This window comes from Manacus candei, unplaced genomic scaffold (genome assembly GCF_025592945.1).
Source record: "Manacus candei isolate 608988 ecotype Guabito, Panama unplaced genomic scaffold, ASM2559294v1 h1tg000065l, whole genome shotgun sequence".
Lineage (NCBI taxonomy): Eukaryota > Metazoa > Chordata > Aves > Passeriformes > Pipridae > Manacus > Manacus candei.
The window spans coordinates 7,087,812-7,106,019 of NW_026138113.1; the positions used below are offsets into that span (position 1 = coordinate 7,087,812).

Sequence of the window (18,208 nt, forward strand, 5' to 3'; positions counted from 1 at the left end):
TTCTAGTAAAAAATGAATAATAATATTTTATAATAGTCTTACCTGACGGAGGAAGGTGATTGGCCTCTGTCCCATTGCATGTGCATCTCCAATGTTGGCTTTAATTACTTCAGTAAAAGGTTTTTTGATTCCCTAAAAATGGAGAATGCAGAATATTTTGTTAGGACTGAAGTAGGTGATTCTTTCTTGGTATCTGTCATATAGCTGTAACTATACAGTGCCTGCTCTCAGAACAGATACAGTGTTGAATGTAAAGCTCAATGCATTTCTTATTCAATACTGCCAGTAAATCTTAAATGGTTTACAGAAATTGTGTTGACTGTGACACATTTTTAAAGGATAGGCTGGCTTTTATTCTTCTGCTTGCTGCAAGTAAGGGACTGACTTGCTTCAAAACTACACACTGAAGTAGAAAAGATGAAAAAAAGGCACTTTGAACTGTCAGTATTAGAGCAACTTTAGACACAGCTAAAGGGAGGGATGGATCAGTCAGGAAGCTAAAAAGATTTGAGGACATTTGAGAAACCACCAACAAAACAAGCCTTGAGATCTTTAGCCCTTTTAGAGTAAAAGCAGTAAACATACTACTGGTTTATTTATTTTTATTTAGATTAAATATTCATTGTATCGTGACCCCACTTTTCCATGTAGAGATGTTTTACAAAATATATCATAGTGAGGCTCTGTATGATAAACAGCAGAAGTGCTAAATAATCACCATGAATATTTAAAAGCTTCTCAGTCTCTGAAATCTGAATAGACAGCCATTTTTCCTGTGAGAAACCGAATACATTATGAGAAGACAGGGAATGCAGTTAATGAATGTTGATTAGCAAGCACAGGCCTTTAAAAAGTAAAATAAAATAAGGAAAAAAAAAGGCAAAGAGCTGACTGGTAGAAAAAAACACCACTGGTTTAAATAAAAAGAGATTAACTGAAAGTAAAGGCCAACATTACAAGAAGAATAAATGACAATTATAAATTTACAATTGTTCTGGTGTATATTTGAAAGACAGTAGGGAGGCCTCCTAACAGTGACAGAATTGTTACGTGGAATATGTGGCTGGCAAGCTTGAACTAATTTTTGCTTTTCTACAGTGGATTATGTGTTGAATTTCAGTGATTGATAGACCAGAACCCAGACGTGCAAAGCTAACAAGGACCAAAATACAAGTAGTCATCAGGGATACAGATTCCCAGGTATGCCAGGATTTGGAGGTTTAAGGCTGCATGATGTGCCTGAGAGGTTATGGGACCACGTGATTCAAATCCCCACAGATCCAGTCCATCATATGACTGATAGCCTATAGGGTTTTTTCCTTTTAAAATTGAATAGGTAGTTGTAAATGGCATTAAAACAAGACAGCTGGACTTACATGATCCTGATTGAAAAGGGTCAATTTTATATGGCCCTAAATTCAGCAGCAATTGAAAAAAAAAATGTTCACTTTAAATAATTTAAAGTGACACAGGGACTCCATCAAGTCATTTGCTTTTATGCTTGTTGATCTGAGTCCCTAAATTAAGAGTTGCATTTCAGCTCTAAATAAAAAAATAGGAATAGGGATGCCAGACAAAGATAACAGATCACCTTTTTGGTGTCTGTGTCAGGTTTATTGTAGTTTATTAGCACTGATACCATCCAGATCACTACTAGTGCCAAACTCAGCGTTTATGCCATCACTGCCTGTGGGCATCACTGCAGGTATAGAATCATCACCAACCCCATGAACCCCATACTATCTCTGCTACTCAAATGATTGATCTGGAAAAAATAGCAAAACACACACAATTTTTTTTACAGTTATCTCACTGTAAAATCTTGTTAGAGAAGGAATCATTGGGTTTTCTGTGCTGTACACACAGTTCCCACGTTAAAAGCCCATGGTCCTCTTGACTAACTTGTGCTTCTTGGCCTCAGCTACAAGAGCTGTTGTCTTTCAAAAGAGAGATGCTTTTAAATAACTTGGGCCTTTTCCTTGCCTGACAATGAGTTCTAAACAATCACCAATTGTTTAGAACTGTATTCAAGAGATTCCCTACATGCCTCCTAGTGAAATCTATACAAAAAACGCTACGACTACTTAGTATTTTTCTACTAATTTCCAATCTCTCTAGGGAAAGAAGGAATATCAGAACTTGTTAATTTTAGTTTAGAACAAGAAGTTCTAAACAGGTTCTTAAAGAAGTTCTAAAAAAGTTCTAATGAAGTTCTTTAGAACAAAAAGTCCCACCTTAGCATTTCAGAAAGGAGGAACTGGAAATAGTAACAAGCCCCAAATGCTAATGGGTCAAAGTTCCAAAGCAAGGATATCAGAAGCTGGCATCAAGGGAAGTCTAGCCAGTGCCTATGACTCTGCAGATGAGAGCAAGGTAGAATTCTACACAGATCCCTAAGAAAGCGTGGCATGAGTCACTGCTTACTTGTGTCAAGGTTCCTCCTGTGGTGATGGCACTGGTGTGTGGGGGTATCCAAGGGAAGAGTAATGCTAAATATTTTTGGGAAGGTCTATGAAAAGATCTGTATGAAAGGAGGAAATATGAATGTGATGTTGATAACCTCAACATCAGGTTGCAGAACAGCAGGAAAAGGGCTGCAGCAGGACCTAGTTAGTTAGATTTATTTCACTGCAGAAGGGTAAGCAGCCTTTGACCATGTCACCTACAGACCTGTGCTGAGACAATTTATGCCCCTGCAAGCCAAGGAACACACAGGGGGAGCAGACACTGGGTTATTGGAGTTGGTTTGCTTTCCTCTAGGGATAGAGTGCAGCCCCCCACCACACCTCTCCCCCTCCCTGAGTGCAGGCAGGCTCTCAAGGTGTGTTCCAGACACAGTCTGACTGGACTGGAGCTGGCAGAGCTTTGGAAAAGTGCAGCTTGCATAACAAGAGCTCTAATAACAAACTCGGGAGCCATAAGTACCAGATTGATACTCATGTCTACTGAAGAGGGTATGAACCACATGAATCAAGAAGAAAAACCTACAAAACAAGCACTGTTAAAGCCTTCTGCCTCTGGCGGCACCTCACACTGTGCTTACAACGTGATTCAGCTTCATCTGGGGAACAAGGCCAGTCTCCTGCCATTCTTTTGTCATTGTTGGCAGACAGACTAATTGTAGTAGCCATTTTTAAAGCTGCAGAAGCCATCTTTCACTCTCTGATGTAAAGCAGAAAATAAAAAAATGTGTTCATTCATTTCTCGGTTGCTCTCTTCTTGATAATGAAAGTATTTTAATGGAATAAAGGAATCTTCCAGGATTTGGAATATACTCTTTGGAAATTAGTTACTTCTGTCACACTGCTCTCTCTTTTCAGAGGAAATGCTGTCTTAAGAGTCCAGATGAAAAACATCTGAAACCTGAAGCAGGTCAGACAGGATTATTCTAATGACTGTGTCAGTGTTCTAAATACCACACGAAGTTGGGAGAAGGGGTTTTTGTACATGAACCAGAATTCATTGGTGCAGAGTCAATACAAATCTTCAAGAATTTAATCAGGTTTGGGGAAGCCTCCTCTTCCCCTGGACATTCCCACAGCCTCAAGACACCCAGCAAGCAAGGAATACAGCGTGAAACAATGAGCTGTCTCTCAAGGAGAGTCACCAACACCAAGAGGTGTTGGGAGAATTACCTGATCAAAGAAACAACATGATGCCAGAACATACACTATCCCACAGAACTAGCATGAAGGCAGTGCCCTGCCATGAGCTGGTTTGGTCTCTCAGGAGGTTTAGTATGCCTGGATGTTCCCTTCACTATAGTACCATCTAAGAATAAATGACAATCATAAATGCTGGCGAATTGCTGTGGCCAGAAAGGGTGAAGAAGGGTGCAAGCTGACCTAACGCTGTCCTTGCTTAAGTCTTCAGCAAATTTCAAAGGAAACCCCTCAGTCTGGAGAGAAGCACATGTGGATTTGGTAATGGCAACAGGAAAGGACTGAAAAGAGCTCCCTCGAGGAGGCCATCAAAATGTGAGCTGCTTTTAATCCCAAAAGAGCAAGACGTTATTTCGATTATTTATGAATTTCAGCTGCTCTCAATTGTTTCACTTTCATTGCCACTTCTTTGTGTCTCCTCTTGATGATTATCAGGCACTAACATCACACCATGAAACATTGTACTATTTCCTTGAGTCTGGTTTTGCTGTGACTTGCACAAACAAGCTGTACAATAGGAGAGCTGGCAAATCCAAACATTTCAGCACAGTTGAGATCTATGCTGTAGTAGCCAAGTTGCTTGCTTGCTTTTTTTTCTCCTCCACTCAAAGGGACAAGAAAGCACTGCCCACAGGCCCTTAACTAATAGGGACCCAAAGACCTGTATTAGCATCCAATCTTTTTATTAAAACAGCTCACAGCAGAAAAATAAACCTGACCTGCTTACCACAGAGAAAAGCTTTCAGTTTGTATTATGCCTGTGTAATTCAAGCTGACATGAGCTGGTTTTGGAAGGAAGGAGAAGGCAAATTCTGGATTTTGACTGGAAATGGCAGTGATGGCTTGCATGCCCCCTCATATCACATGAGCAAACCCGTGAGGCAGACCATTAACTGGCAGATCTGATACAGAGATTACAGAACAGGACTTGTCCTCAAGTTACTGTTGCCCTACACATTGGTCAAAGTGCATTTGCATTCAGAAACTTTGCCTATATGAATCAAGCCCTAGATTTCAATGGCGTTGCAAATGACAGAATTGAAATAATGCTCATTAGAAAGTGATTAGACATTAGGACCCTCTTAACTTGAAGACCTATTGGAAAAGGGCTATTTTGGAATAGATTTTGCTACTGTATTCAATAAGAAGACTTCAAATAACTGGATCTTGCCTGCTGTGTGCTTCTGAACATATGATTTTGGTAATCATACTCTTAAAACTCATTTTTTTTCATCTTCATCTGCAGCAATTTTCATCCTGTTAAAAAATAGGGGGTTTACTACAGATTCACTTACGTATGCAACATGTACAGACAACTGAGGAACAACCATTCTGTCTTAATGAGGTCAAATGCTCTTGCCTGGAAGATACTTTCTTAGTGTGCACACAGTCACGTATTCAAAGCAGAAAATTAGAGGATGGTAATTTAAGCTTAACATCTTTCATTACTGGGTGTACCAGTCAATCTTGTATCTTTTTCTTGGCATGTCAAATTATATTTCTGCATGTCATTGCCTAAACTGTGTTTTATCTTTCCACAACTCCCAGAGACACAGTCAACTCACATTTACAATTAAGGCTGGATTCTAAGTCAGACTTTTTCTATTCAATTTAAAAGCCTGATGAATTAGTTAAAAAAAAAAAAAAGAAAAAAGAAAAGAAAAAAAGAAAAGCTCTACAGTCTTTTAATCAAAAGACTTCAGCAGAAGCTGCCTGAGGTTACACCTACACAAGCAGAAGGATTTTGGTAGTTTTATTATCTAAATAGAAATATAGGGAGTGAACCAGTGACTTGAATGAACATGCAACAGGAACCTATTTGCAATAGTTATGCAAAAGAAAAGTGTGGGCACAGGAGATGAGTGTACAACCCTGTTACTGTAAAAGTAAGCCAGACTACTGTGGCTTTTCACAAAAATAAGGGCTCCAAAGTGTAGAGACCGTGTATTGCCATTGAAGTCCCACAGTTCCAGGCCCAGGGGTGGGATAAGGTAACCACCTGTGCTGGTCTGAAGGAACTTTCTACATGCTACCAATACATTCCTGTACAGCATCCCTCTACCCCCTTCTGCCCTACAATTCTGTTTCAGTAACTTGAAAACTCTGAAGAAGAACCTCGTGTTGTGTGACTTATATGAAGCCAGGCACTGCTTCCAATGTTTCATGAGCTGACTTGTGGATCCTGAAATGCTGTTTAATACGCACACGCTTTGCAAGTAGATGCAATCCAACTCAACCTGACATAGAACTTGACATTATGTAAAACCCAATCAGGAACTGTGAGAAAAAAGGAGAGTATAAGTGAAGAAGAATGTCAGAGTAACAGATATGAAGGGACTTTCATAACAAGGTCAGTTAAAATTAGCATGAATGCAAAGTAATAAATCAGGTATGTGTGCAGCCTGGGTAAAGATAAAGCTAGCTTGTTATTACTGATTAAGTAAAGAGAAGGGCTCTGTCCAAAGATTACATTATTCTTGCATTGAATTCATGTTCAGGATCAATTTTCTAGTCTGCAATGCAATTAAAGTCAACACTTGATATGGTGGTCATCTGTTAGCAAGTCTACACAAAGGGGATAGAAAAAAAGGTCTTGTTTGTGTTCTATTGAGAGTGTAATGATTTATTAAAATATGTCTGTGCTCCAACTTGCTTTAAAAAGTTCCCCAGAAACACCTAGGAAACTGGTTGAAGTCAGTTCTTTCTGTGTCATCTTAGTAAGTCAGAATCAGCTAAATATTACCATTAGCAAAGAGGAAGAAAAACCACGTTTTCACTTTCGAAGCATGATACAATTTCAAAACTATTAAAAATAATTCAGGGAGTTAATTCAAGTCAACGACTTTGCATAAAGATTTCTATCTTGAAAGACTTAATGTAGATCAAAACATTGATTTTCCACCTAGATGAATACGGGTCACAAGCCAACAAAACTCATGAAGTCCAGGTACAACATGCCCCACCTGTACTCCAGAGCAATCAATCTTATTCTGCTTTAACAGAGTATTCTTCTTGCCACTTTCAATGGCTTAGTCCCAAGCACACGAGCTAAAACTAATGCCTCACTTTTATTTACTTTTTCAAGATCTAGCCTAGACTAGTTGCCTAGTCAGGGACTTCTCAAGTAACATTTTAGTCCTTATTTCTGTGTGTGCTGTGGAGTTACAGCTCCTGTTGTAATCATTTGAGTTAATATACAAAAGCAGCAAGTGCCAGATAGAATAACAGAGGCACTGCTATTCAGGATCTGAGACAGCAGGACAAAACTAAAAGAAGATGAAAGCTTACACTGTGCAAACAGCTCCAAGTAGCTATTTTATAGTCTACATAACAAGCTATATAAGTTATGCAAGTATGAAGTGTAACTGAATTGAACCAAGTTTAAAGAGGGAGAGCCTCTATCACATCTGATGAGACAATGGCTGCTTTTAAGGTGCTTTTACTTCAGACTAAAGGTATCTCAGCAGAACAGGATAAATGCAGATTTGCTGTCATTGCTTCACTCTGCCTGTTCTTGATGCCCCAGCCAGTGCAGGACTTCCATGTCATGCTGGGCAAAGCTCCTTCCCCATCAAACATGGTACAGTTGCTATGGGGCAACTCTTTTGCTGTCAATGAAGAGCAGTTTTGGATCTAGAGATGCTGGGGGGCATCACCTTCCTCTGACAACCTCGTCAGCCTCTCTATCTGGCAGTGTTAATTCTGCTGGCAGGGGCTGGCCTAACTCTGGGAGCTAAGACTGAGAGGGATGAAAAAAGTAGCTGTTCAGTTTTAATCAAAAGTAAACAAAGAAGAGCCATTGACCTGTGATCTCACAGAATTGAATTTCAGACACACACACACACACAAATAGGCAATTAGGTAACCTATAATATTTCGTTACTACTCAACGCTGTACACTTTAGCAGACAGCTTGGTTAAACAATAGAAGGAATAACAGTATTTTTTAACAGAAGGGCAAAGAGGAATAAATAACTTGAAAAGTCTGGAAAGAAGTAAAGTCTTTCAGCTGCTTCCTTAAGTTGATTAATGTTTTCTGCAGATACACTGGCTCAACTTTTGCAGTAATTCTGTCCTCTTTCCCTGCCAACTGGGAGGTTTGTTTGCTTTAGTCATCTTAGAGCACAGTCACCCCTGGGAATGCTGGTAGCCACTGTCAATGGCTAACACTATTCCATGAGACTAGTTCCAGACAAACACTTTTAAATGGAAAATGCCATGTAAGTAGGCACAAAACTGACATAACAATCTTTTAATAAGCCATTGGCAATGACTTACTCCTATATTTTTTCAAAAGTGCACAGTCTCTCTTGTCAGTGACTCAGCTGGTAACTGGAGTAAGCAGGGGAGTAGGGAGGAGTTTGTGAAGATCATTTTATATTTGTTTTGTCAAGTAATACCTCCTGCCCTGTGATATTAACTTGAAAACAAACATACTTGGTGAGAACACTGGAAGATTTTATACTCAGGAAAATGCACCCACTAGGAAACCCCATTGCATAAACACAATGACACCTTTATAAACAAGTTTTAAGGGAAAAATAAAAACAGATGTTCTGAAACTAATTCTCCATCACCATTCTGAAGTTCTTAAGTAAATTCCTTTTTTTTAGAAGCTGCCTTTAATAATTATTGAGTAGATGTAAATAATTGATGCATATACTACAGTGAGCTAAAAATATGTTTTGCCTTTTTAAACAAGGGTTTTAAAACACAAAGACCAGAGAATTAAAATAATCTCTTACAATTAGAATTCCTGTGGCACCTTTTTGTCAAAGCACTTTACGTGTACTGATCAAAACAGTCTTGCAGTACCTGTAATAACATATTAGCAAGACTTTCTAAAGTAGTGAAGGCAGGGAAAAACATTTGAAATTAAAGAAAAGTAACACTGTCAGATGCTTTATTCAAAACAAAAATGAGTCCTTGTGCTGGGAGGGGAAGCTGTGGTTTGAACAGTAGAAGCAAAAAGCCATGTCTGTATTACTAAGGTTTTTTGTTGTTTTTTTTTTTTCTCAAATACTAAGTTTTAAGAAATATGAAAAAAAAATACAAAGAACAAAACGTAAGCACTGACTGATTCGGATGCCTTATTTAGTACATTTTGGCCCGGACCCTTAGGAGTATCTTGTATCTTGCTTTATTTTCCAATCCTCCTAACAGCACCAACCACCTAAAACTTCGGGCAGTGCCATTGAGTGTTTGTGCTCTGAAAGCTTGTCCTCAAGCACCTCAACTTCTGCAATTAAAAAAAGCGGAGCACAGTGTCGGTGCTCTCAAAAACCCTTCCTTCAGCTGCTCGGCTCTGAGCAGCCCAGGGCAGTGCTGGATGAGGCTGCGGAGCAGTGCCCGGGACAGCCGGGTCCATCTCACCTGTTGGGGGTTTCAGAGGTGTTTCCCTGCCCCGGCCAAGGCAGTATCTCTAAAATCCTCACGAACGACTCAAACGCTCTATCAGTATGACGAAAGCTGGTCAGTCACCCCCTTGTATAACACAAAGGACGCGGGATTGCAGCAAAGGGTCAAACTGGCCGAAGAAATGTAAACACTGCTCTATTTGCCTTACGCAGGCAGTGACAGATAAACAGTAGCCGGACAGCGGGTTCCTTTGTTTTGTGCCTCTCCCGCCCCCCGTGAGAAGGGGTGTGGGTGCGGGGGGTGCCCGGAGCGGAGCGGGCAGGGCCGGGAGGAGGAGAGCGCGTCCGGCCACGGCTTGGGGCAAAGAGGGATGGGGGGAAAGGCTGCCCGTGGTCCCGAGTCTTTAACTTGGTAGGAGAAGGCACTGCAGCGGTGCCTCCCGCTTTCCCGAGGCTTCCACAGGGTCGCGCATCAGCCCTGCGGGGTGTCGGGGTGTCCCCGCCGGCCCCACCGCCGGCTCTGCCGAGCCCCCCGAGGTGCCCCGGGGCAGGGCCGGTGTGGGCTGCGGGGAGCGCGTCCTGCCTGCCCTGCCCTGCCCTGCCTCACCTTCCGCAGCTCCTTCTCGATCTCCCCAGCTTTCAGGACGATGGGGCCCCGCACCGCGTATTCCACAGCTTTCACTTGCGGGTTCATGGACTCCAGCGTGAGGATCTTCTCCCTGCTCGCCTTCTCGTTGATGTTCACGGCGGAGGCCTTGGCAGCGCTGCTCCAGCGCACGGTGCCGTTCCGGCGGGGTCCTCGCGGCTGCCGCCCCGCCGCCACCGAAGCGGCGCCGAGCAGGGCCGTGTCCGACCCTCCGCCCCGGCTGACCCCCGGCCCGCGGCCGCACAGGAGGGCCCCAGTTTGCCTGGCAACCAAGGCAAACCGATGCATGGTCCTCCGGGTACTCCCCAAAGCGAGATTCAGGATGCGAGCGCTGAGGATCGGTGTGTTCTGCGGTAGGAACCGGGCGCCGGGAAGGAGGCACACGAGCAGGAGGTGCGGTCAGAAGAAACGCCGAAGAGCTGGCACAGTTACACGTCCATGCTCGGTCCTCTGATGTCCAGATCCCGCAAACTTAATTGCAATGGATACAACTGATCTTGCAGCGTTGCGATGCCACCGCGGGAGCAAGAGGTCCCACCATTGCATCCGAACAGCGCCGCAGCCCCCCGTCCCCGACAGAAGTGCCCGAGCTACTGCTCTGCAAGAGTCCCGGGTAAAACCATCCTTCTCCCAGCCGACGCCTGCCCCGGCCCCGGGGCGTGCTAAGGTGTGATTGCACCAGCCGTGCTGCCGGGCGCGCTGCCTGGCGGGGTTTGTAGTCCCGGTCGCCTCGGCTGCGCTTGCCCAGGCATCAGGTGATGGGCAGGGAACTACCGCACCCAGCGGCCTCCCCGGCCCGGCCCGCATTGTCCCCGCCGCCCGCGGGCGGGGCGCGCTCCCGCCGCTGGAGATGCCGTGGGAGCCGGGGCGGGGGCAAGTCCGGTGGTTTTCCCTAGGGGAATGGCAAAGCCGGGTCGTCCCGCATCCCCGGCGTGCGGGGAGCGCGGCGCTGCCGCTCGGCCCCCGCGGTGCCGCCGCCCGCCCGCGCAGGGAGCGCCGCCTTTGTCTGGGCGCGCTTCTCTGCTCGGCGGTGTGAGGAGTCCTAAGCTTGCCCGCGCTGATTCTCAGCTGTCCGTGGGGGAAAAGGCCGCCTGCGCTTATTGCCCAGCCTCGCACAGCCTTAGGAATGCAGCGCGGTGGGGTCTGCGGGTGGGTCACGGTCACCTGTTGCAGGGCTGGGATAGCTGCTGTTGCTTCTGGAATAGCGAGCGAGGAGCAGGGATCGGGCAGGGAGCGGGGCTGGGCGAGCGCCAGCAGCCTCATCCCTCACGCTGTCACTCTGCCAGGGCAACATTCGCTTCTGCTCCTTTCCTCCCGCAGAAACAAGTCGGTCCTCTCTCACAGTTTCCTCATTGTTTCCAGATGATGAAAATGTTTTTATCTCTCGGGTTCAATTCAGCTTTCATAGCAAATGACTGGAGATCTGCCACGAAATACAACAGCAGCAGGATTCAGGGAAGAGAGATAAATTCTCTCTCCTTCTTGCTACCCATGAGGAGGAGAAGGCCCTTTTTACCCGTCCTGGGTGCCCAGAAGAGGCTCCTTGTTTGTGCTCAGAGAGTGGAATAAGGGATCTTTCAGTCAGGAATACTCCTATGACCTAATGTTACCTCCCCGAGTAAGAGCCTGGGCTGTAAATCAGCCTTATTTGTGAATTGTTTTTGTAGAACCTTATTTTCACTTTCTCTTTCTCCACTGGCTGAGAGAGAATATAAAAAAAACAGCTTCCTAATTTTAGGTGCCTAAATTAGATGTTTTGAGACTTGGATTTTGTTCTGTTGTTTTAGTATCTTTCCTCAGTTGATGAAGAGCAAGGAGGTTGCTTTTGCTGCGTTTGATTTTATTTCATCCCATACAATTATGTCTTGAGCCTTTTTCCTCTCTTTAGCATTTCTTCTTTTTAACAAACTTCTGCTAGCCACAGTGTTTAGTTTCATAACTAATTTGCTCCAGTCTTTATTCTATTTCAAGTGCACTATTTCAGCAGTTGCTCTGTGCTAATTTAAAATAATTGCTCCTTGAAAATTTTAGTCAATACATAGTTAACAAAGTAACAGAGATGGGATGTTTTTTGTGCTGAAGGAAGACTCTCGAGGTGATGAAGAAAACTCATTTGTTTCGTATTTCCAGTCATTGTACTGATTGTACTAAGAGCTTTTTCTTGTTTACTCTTCAGCTTGTGAAGGCCATGTGGAGTGTTTCTGGCCCTGCTTGTCCTCCCTCCAAACTTCTGCCCACAAAATGAGCCAATAGAGCACTCTGTGTTAGAAATTCAAGTTCCAAGAAGTCCAGTTTTGTTTATTTGCAGCCACAGTAGCTGTTTCAGGACATTGCAGCCTGCATCTCCCTCAGAATGATTTTTTTTCCATATTTTAAAAATTCTTAACTTTTGAAATGTCAAATTTTCGATCCTCTATGTTTTGGCACTTTCCTTTTAAAGTTGTCATCAATCATGTATCTAGAAAGCTGAGTGTTCTCCAAATCTGGCATTTTGATTGATAATTAACAAGCAGTGACACGGTGCCTTTTCTTCAGGTTTGATAAAAAGCTGTTCAGAAGAAAATATTACAAGCTGTGGTAAGACATGTCAAGGTTGGAGTTACTGCAAAACCAAAGGCAGATCTGGTTTTATAGTAAGCTTTAATCAGATTACGTGAAATGTTCAAATTATTTTAAATTCTAATATTTATATTCAGTGTATACAAGCAGACTTCCCAGATATCTTAATTCAGGAGTGTTTTATGGTTCATTAGAAATCAAGGTTGGAGTGCTACCCAGGCTATTAGAAATCGAAGTGCAGTAGATCTGGAACCACTAATTTTGCTGGGGGAAGAACACACATAAACCTTTGCTTTTGGTCCACATCTTGCTCCACCCCCAATCCACCCCCCAGAAACAGGGTGCCGGGCATCTCCGGTTCTGCCTCCAGGGACAATCCAAGCAAGACCTCAGACCTTGCTGGCAAATTCTGTAATGCTGCTGGTTAGTGTGTAACAGCCCAGCAGTGTTGGAGTGGGGCTGGACACCTTCAAAGGCGTGTTGCACGACTCAAAACAAGCGTTTGGAGCGAAACATTGCAAGGAACACAAGCAAAGCTGAAATTCAATGGTCTGATCATTTCCCAAGTTTAGAAATGCACGCAGGAAACACACAGGATGAAACAAACCTTTCCATGCCAAATGCAATATGAAGTGGTGTTGGTGTTATAGAAAAGTATCTCTCTCTTTACTCATGATAAATGTATCTCCACTTGTTATTTTAATACAGATGCTTTCCTGCAAGTAAATAGTTTATGATGAACTGGCAATGTTGAGGCGAAGTCGTTCTTAAATCACTGCTTTTTGAAGTTAGCAGCAAAACTTCCGGTGACTTCAGGAGAGCTGGGCTTCTGCTCCAGTGTCAGTGTCACTGTTTTTGTGAATGCCACTCTGACTTATTGGATCTTGGCATGTTTATGTATCATATGAGGAAAAGAAAACTACCCTTGTGAGCTGTGAAATTAGTCAGTGAACTTTTGTAAAAATCTTGTGCGATGACCTATTAAGGATGAAGGATCTTTTTGTATTTCCTTACGGAAATCTTCCTTTCTCTCTCCCCCTGCCCCCGAGTTGAACTGCAGATAACACACAAACACAGGCTCAGATGTGCCCTTCAGAGAGGCTGTTTGCTTCTGCAAGTTGGCCTGTGGTGCTCAGTTTGACTGATCAGCAGTTTATGTATTCTATGCAAATCACAGGAGCACAAGTTTCAGACAAGTCAGATATGGAAGGTGGACAGTACTGCTTTACAAGGGCAGTTCCTTGATCTCCATGTTGCTTTCCATCTTTAGTCATAAAGACATGGGATGGTTCCCTTGCAGTTATAGGAAACTAAAATAATGAATTTCATGTTGATGGTGGCAAGCTAGGGGTACTTAACAGCAGCAAATGCATAAATACATACAAAGGTAGAGTGTTGGAGAAAAAAACATGATAAACAGAATAACAATTGCTGTCATGTTTCCATTTTGACAAGCCTTCAACATGCTGCTTTCCATCAATAGCTGCGTGGTTTAAACCCCATAATTACAATAATGGCATGTGATAACTAAGCATTCATTTTTTTCCTGCTGTTTCATTTAAGTAAAGACACTGGATAGAAAACTGCTTTTAAAATGCCAAAGCTTTGTTAATGATATTTAGCAATCCATGAAGACTCTAAGCAGATGGAAACCACATTTCAAAAAGTAGGTTCAGTTAGCCAAAAAGAGCAAAGCTTTCTGAATTCTGTGTTGTGCAAGTATGGAGAATGGTTGTTTCCTGTGGCATAGTGCCCGTGGTGGCAGTTCAGAGTATAAGGAGCATCTTCAGAGAAATTACTGTTGCTTCTGTTCTTCAAAATGAGCATAAATCTTTAAGATCTGGTCCAAAGTTCAAAGCAGTCTGTGAAAAAGATGCCATTTCAGTAACTTCATATCTTAATGTTTAACAGCTCTCATTATCTCATGATAAGCCAAGAAAAGAAAAAAGCCCAACCTCCTACCCAAAAACCAAACTCAAGTGGAATGTGTAAAATAGTCTATTGAATCCTCTTCATAAGAATTAATTGAAAAGGTGCTCTAGGAAGGCAATGTGAGGTTTTGGTGAAATTGCATTATTGTGTTGAAGCTGAGCTGTTCTGAATAACGTGGATCTTAATAAATTTTCACATGGAAAAGGCCTGATATGTGAGAATAAAATGTTGGATGCCTCATTTTTTTTTTAATGGAATGTTAACTGTTACGGGCATTAAAGAATTTAAATTACAGATATTTTATTAAAAGCTTCTTTTAAAAACCCCATCTGAAGCTGACTCGCTCCACAAAGCAAATAAATACTTTCTAAAAACCACTATTGACCCAGGCCATAAGACTCATTATGTAGGTTGTGCTTCAGCTTTACTAGAGGGGGATCTTCTCAGCAAGTGTTTACTCCAAGAAGGGTTTCAGAGGCATGCAGTTCATTATTATAAAGTTTATGGAGAAGCTCATTGTACTGGACACATTTGCTTTAAGAATCAAGTAAAACCAAGCGGTTGATTGGAAAAGTTCAAGGAATTTTTTTCCCCCATTACTAAAACAGCAACTTACTAAAATTCAGGAGATAGAAAATAAAATGTTTCTTTCTGATTAGAAAAATAAGCACAGTAAAGGTATAGAAAAAATATAACTTCCTAAAAATTGTAAAGTGTTGTTTACTGAAGTGGGCTTGACTTTGATTAGGCTCTGTCCAATGGACTGTGGTGGCCAGCTGATGCTGACTTCCAGTTGCAGAGGTGGGGAAGTGCTGCAGTGACTCACTGCACGAGTGGGCCCCGATTCCCACGGGGTTGGTGATACAGTAAGACCTTGAGCTGGCTCCTGACCTGTCGTAGCCGTGTGAGATGTCCAGCAGCTACATTGTGCTGCTGGAAGCTGAAGTATTTCCTTGCAGTGGGGCCATGGGCCTTTTTCCTCAGGCAAGCTCTGATGTGCCAGGCCGAGCTGGGACAGGAAGGCAGCCTGAACGTGGCTTCCTGAAACCAAAAGGCATCAATGCACAACAACACTTTAGATTAAAAAAATGCTTTGTAATTGGGAAACACTCAATATTTAGCTGTACTTGGAGAACAAAGCCAACATTTGTACCACTTCAATGTTGTTCTTGCCCAAATTTAGAGTAATGGGATCTCAAAGGACTTGTTAGGCACAACTTTGATTCCCTATGAAAGGACTCAGAGGGTACTCAGATTACAGCTACTCTGAAATCTACTGATGAGAAGCCCAGCAACATTACTAAGTATTACAAACTATTGTGATTACCAAAATTTCCAAAACCAGAATCATAGGAAATAGTATTAAAACCTGTCTATATAGTGATTTCATTTTTATATAGTACTTTCTTCTTACCAGTTGAGTACTGTCACATTACAACTTCAATTCCTTCATGGTAACATTGCAAATATTATCATCTAGCTCTTCCTATTATTTGTAATTTTCCTCTCATACATTCTACTCTTGTATTTTAGATATAATTTAAGAATTCTCCAGATAGTGCTTAGTCTGTGGAAAGAATAAAACCCCACTGAACACAGCTGACTAACTGGGAAGTTGTTACTTAACTGGGAAGTGTTTTATAACCTTTCTGACCTGAGGTTGCACAGCACGTTAGGAATTTAATTTCTTCATTTGCTGGGAGTTGTCAGCAGTTTGGCAGGGAGGCTGTCAGCCCTCCCAGGGGACACTGCTGCAGGAGGGGAGGATCCTTCCAAACGGCCTGGAGTGCTGACCAGAAATGTAACTTAGGAAGGGCTTCTTCTCCCCCTCTAAGGTGGGTTAGATGTGTGAATTTTACCTACTTGGGGATTTGTTTTTCCTTGTAGAATTAGACTTGCACATCAAAATACTGCAGTGTGCAGGAAGCTGATGTGGCAGGTGTGTGCCCTGCATTCCAGTGAACCGGGAAAGAGCCCTAAGACCTCAGACCATCCAGCTCAGCTGGACCCTGTGGTGACAACAGCAAAGAAAAGCAGCCATCAGGGACTTACAAAGTCATGTGTAGCTTTTCATAAAATAGAGAAATGGCATAACTTTCTTATTTTCTATTTTAAGTTGGTGTAAAACACATTTTAAATGAGATTTGGTCTTGCAAAGTGCCACTCATGGACTCTCTTAAGAGAGGAGGTACCTATACCGTTAAAAAATGTTCTTGTTTTTATCCCAGTACTGGATTAAACCTCTGAAATTATGTAAAAGAAAATAGTCTTGGACTTTCAAAACTCAAAACTAATGTGTTAATAAATTAGAATAACCAGAAAAAGATTTATCTCTTTGGAAAAACTTAATAATCAGTAGTCTAGCTAGGAATACTCTCTTGTTTGCATTCAATAAGGAAAATATTTTTGTTTGTATTGGAATAGCTGAACAGCTGTCCCTGACTACTTTATTTGCTGCACAAAGAAAAGCAAGATATTGTCATAGATCTCTGTAAGCTGTCCTGTATATTCATTAATTTATTTACTAGATACTGTTACTATACCCAGCAGAGCCCCCTGCTGTTATAAATTCTCCTGAAATACCTTTCTATGTTTGCTATGTCTGGAACTTCTCAGTTAAGAAAAAAAAAATAAAGATAATTTTAAAAAATCCAGAAGTAGTCTCAAGGTCCTGTGTGCATGGACTTGTTCTGGATTCAGGAATGAAATCTGGATGTCCTGCCTACAAGGGACACGTTTGTCCTTTTGGCAGCAATTACAGTTTATATGGAAAATAAACTTGTCTTATCTTTATGTATCTCTGGAGAAAGACCTGTGCCAATGGATTGGCATAGGTTGGAAACAACACACAGAGAGAACAGGGAAACAAATACACCCTCTGAGTCATAACTTTAAATACTAAGGAGAAAAGGAAAAGGGCAAATGAGCCAGTTTAGCAACTCTGCACACAGACAGAAACCACCACACACATGGGGAGCCTGAAATGCTCTTCAAGTACAGAGCAGTGTATTCTCATTCCCTGTGTGGGAACAAGGCTCAAGGTAGAGACTGACCAAGGAGGAAGGACAGAAAAAATCAACAGGTTGTACTGGCACAGGAGAGGATATTGCAAATGATGTTTGATTCTTTATTCATCGTACAATACTGGTAGTAAGGGTGGAGAGGGCTGGCATGATACACCGAGAATCTGAAGGATTGCATAAATGCAGTTCACCCCGCAGAAATTCAGATCCTGCTGAGGTGGCAGAAGCCTCCTGCTGTTCATGTTGCTCTGGTCCTGATAACATTTTACTCTAAAAACATCGCATTTGCAAGCATTACCAGGCTTAGATGCATGACTGAACACCCCGATCCTGGAACCAGCAGGCTCCTAAAGGCACCAGAGCAGCAGGCGATAACCATTCCCCTCCACTCCAGTCTTTCTTTTGCCGAATTTAGAGGAAGATCAGAAAAATTGTGTTTGATGCTTCCTGACGGCTCGTACGTTTCGGTCAGGCTCCCTTCATCCTTCCTCATCCCCAGGCTGCCCTATGCCCCTGGGCTCCCCTCATCCTCCGATCTCCCTCACCCTCTGGGCTCCCTAATCCCCTGGCTCCCCTCATCCCCCAGGCTCCTTCACCGCCCCGGGCTCCTTCATCCCCGGACTCCCATCACTCCCAGGCTCCCCTGTCTCCCAGAGCTTCTCTCATCCCCCGGAGTCCCTAATCCCCCGAGCTCCCTTACCCCCAGACTCCCCTCATCCCTCTGGCTCCCTCATTCCCAGGCTCCCCTCATTCCCAGGCTCCCCTCATCCCCCGGGCTCCCTCATCCTCGTGGGCAAGAGCAGCTCCTCCGTCGGTGGCCATGAGGGGGCGCGCGGACCTCCCCGAGGTCCTCCCCGCCCCTCCCTCCGGCCCCTCCCTCCGGCCCCTCCCTCCGGCCCCTCCCTCCGGCCCCTCCCTCCGGCCCCTCCCTCCGGCCCCTCCCTCCGGCCCCTCCCTCCGGCCCCTCCCTCCGGCCCCTCCCTCCTGCTCCTTTTGCTCCTCCCGCTCCTCCCTTCTTCTCCTCCCTCC

At 43.4% G+C, this 18,208-nt stretch overlaps 1 protein-coding gene across 1 annotated transcript in view; it reads right to left on the bottom strand.

Moving 5' to 3' along the window:
* The window catches only part of LOC127479213 (alanine aminotransferase 2), a 25,705-nt gene extending 15,427 nt beyond the window's left edge, over positions 1–10,278 (bottom strand). Inside the window, exons 1-2 of the mRNA XM_051805879.1 lie at positions 9,627–10,278; positions 43–132 (exon numbers count right to left, since the gene is read on the bottom strand). Of these exons, the coding sequence (XP_051661839.1) occupies positions 43–132; positions 9,627–9,953 (417 nt within the window). The 5' untranslated portion in view covers positions 9,954–10,278. The remainder of the gene's footprint in view (positions 1–42; positions 133–9,626) is intronic.
* Between the last annotated feature and the right edge of the window lie 7,930 nt (positions 10,279–18,208).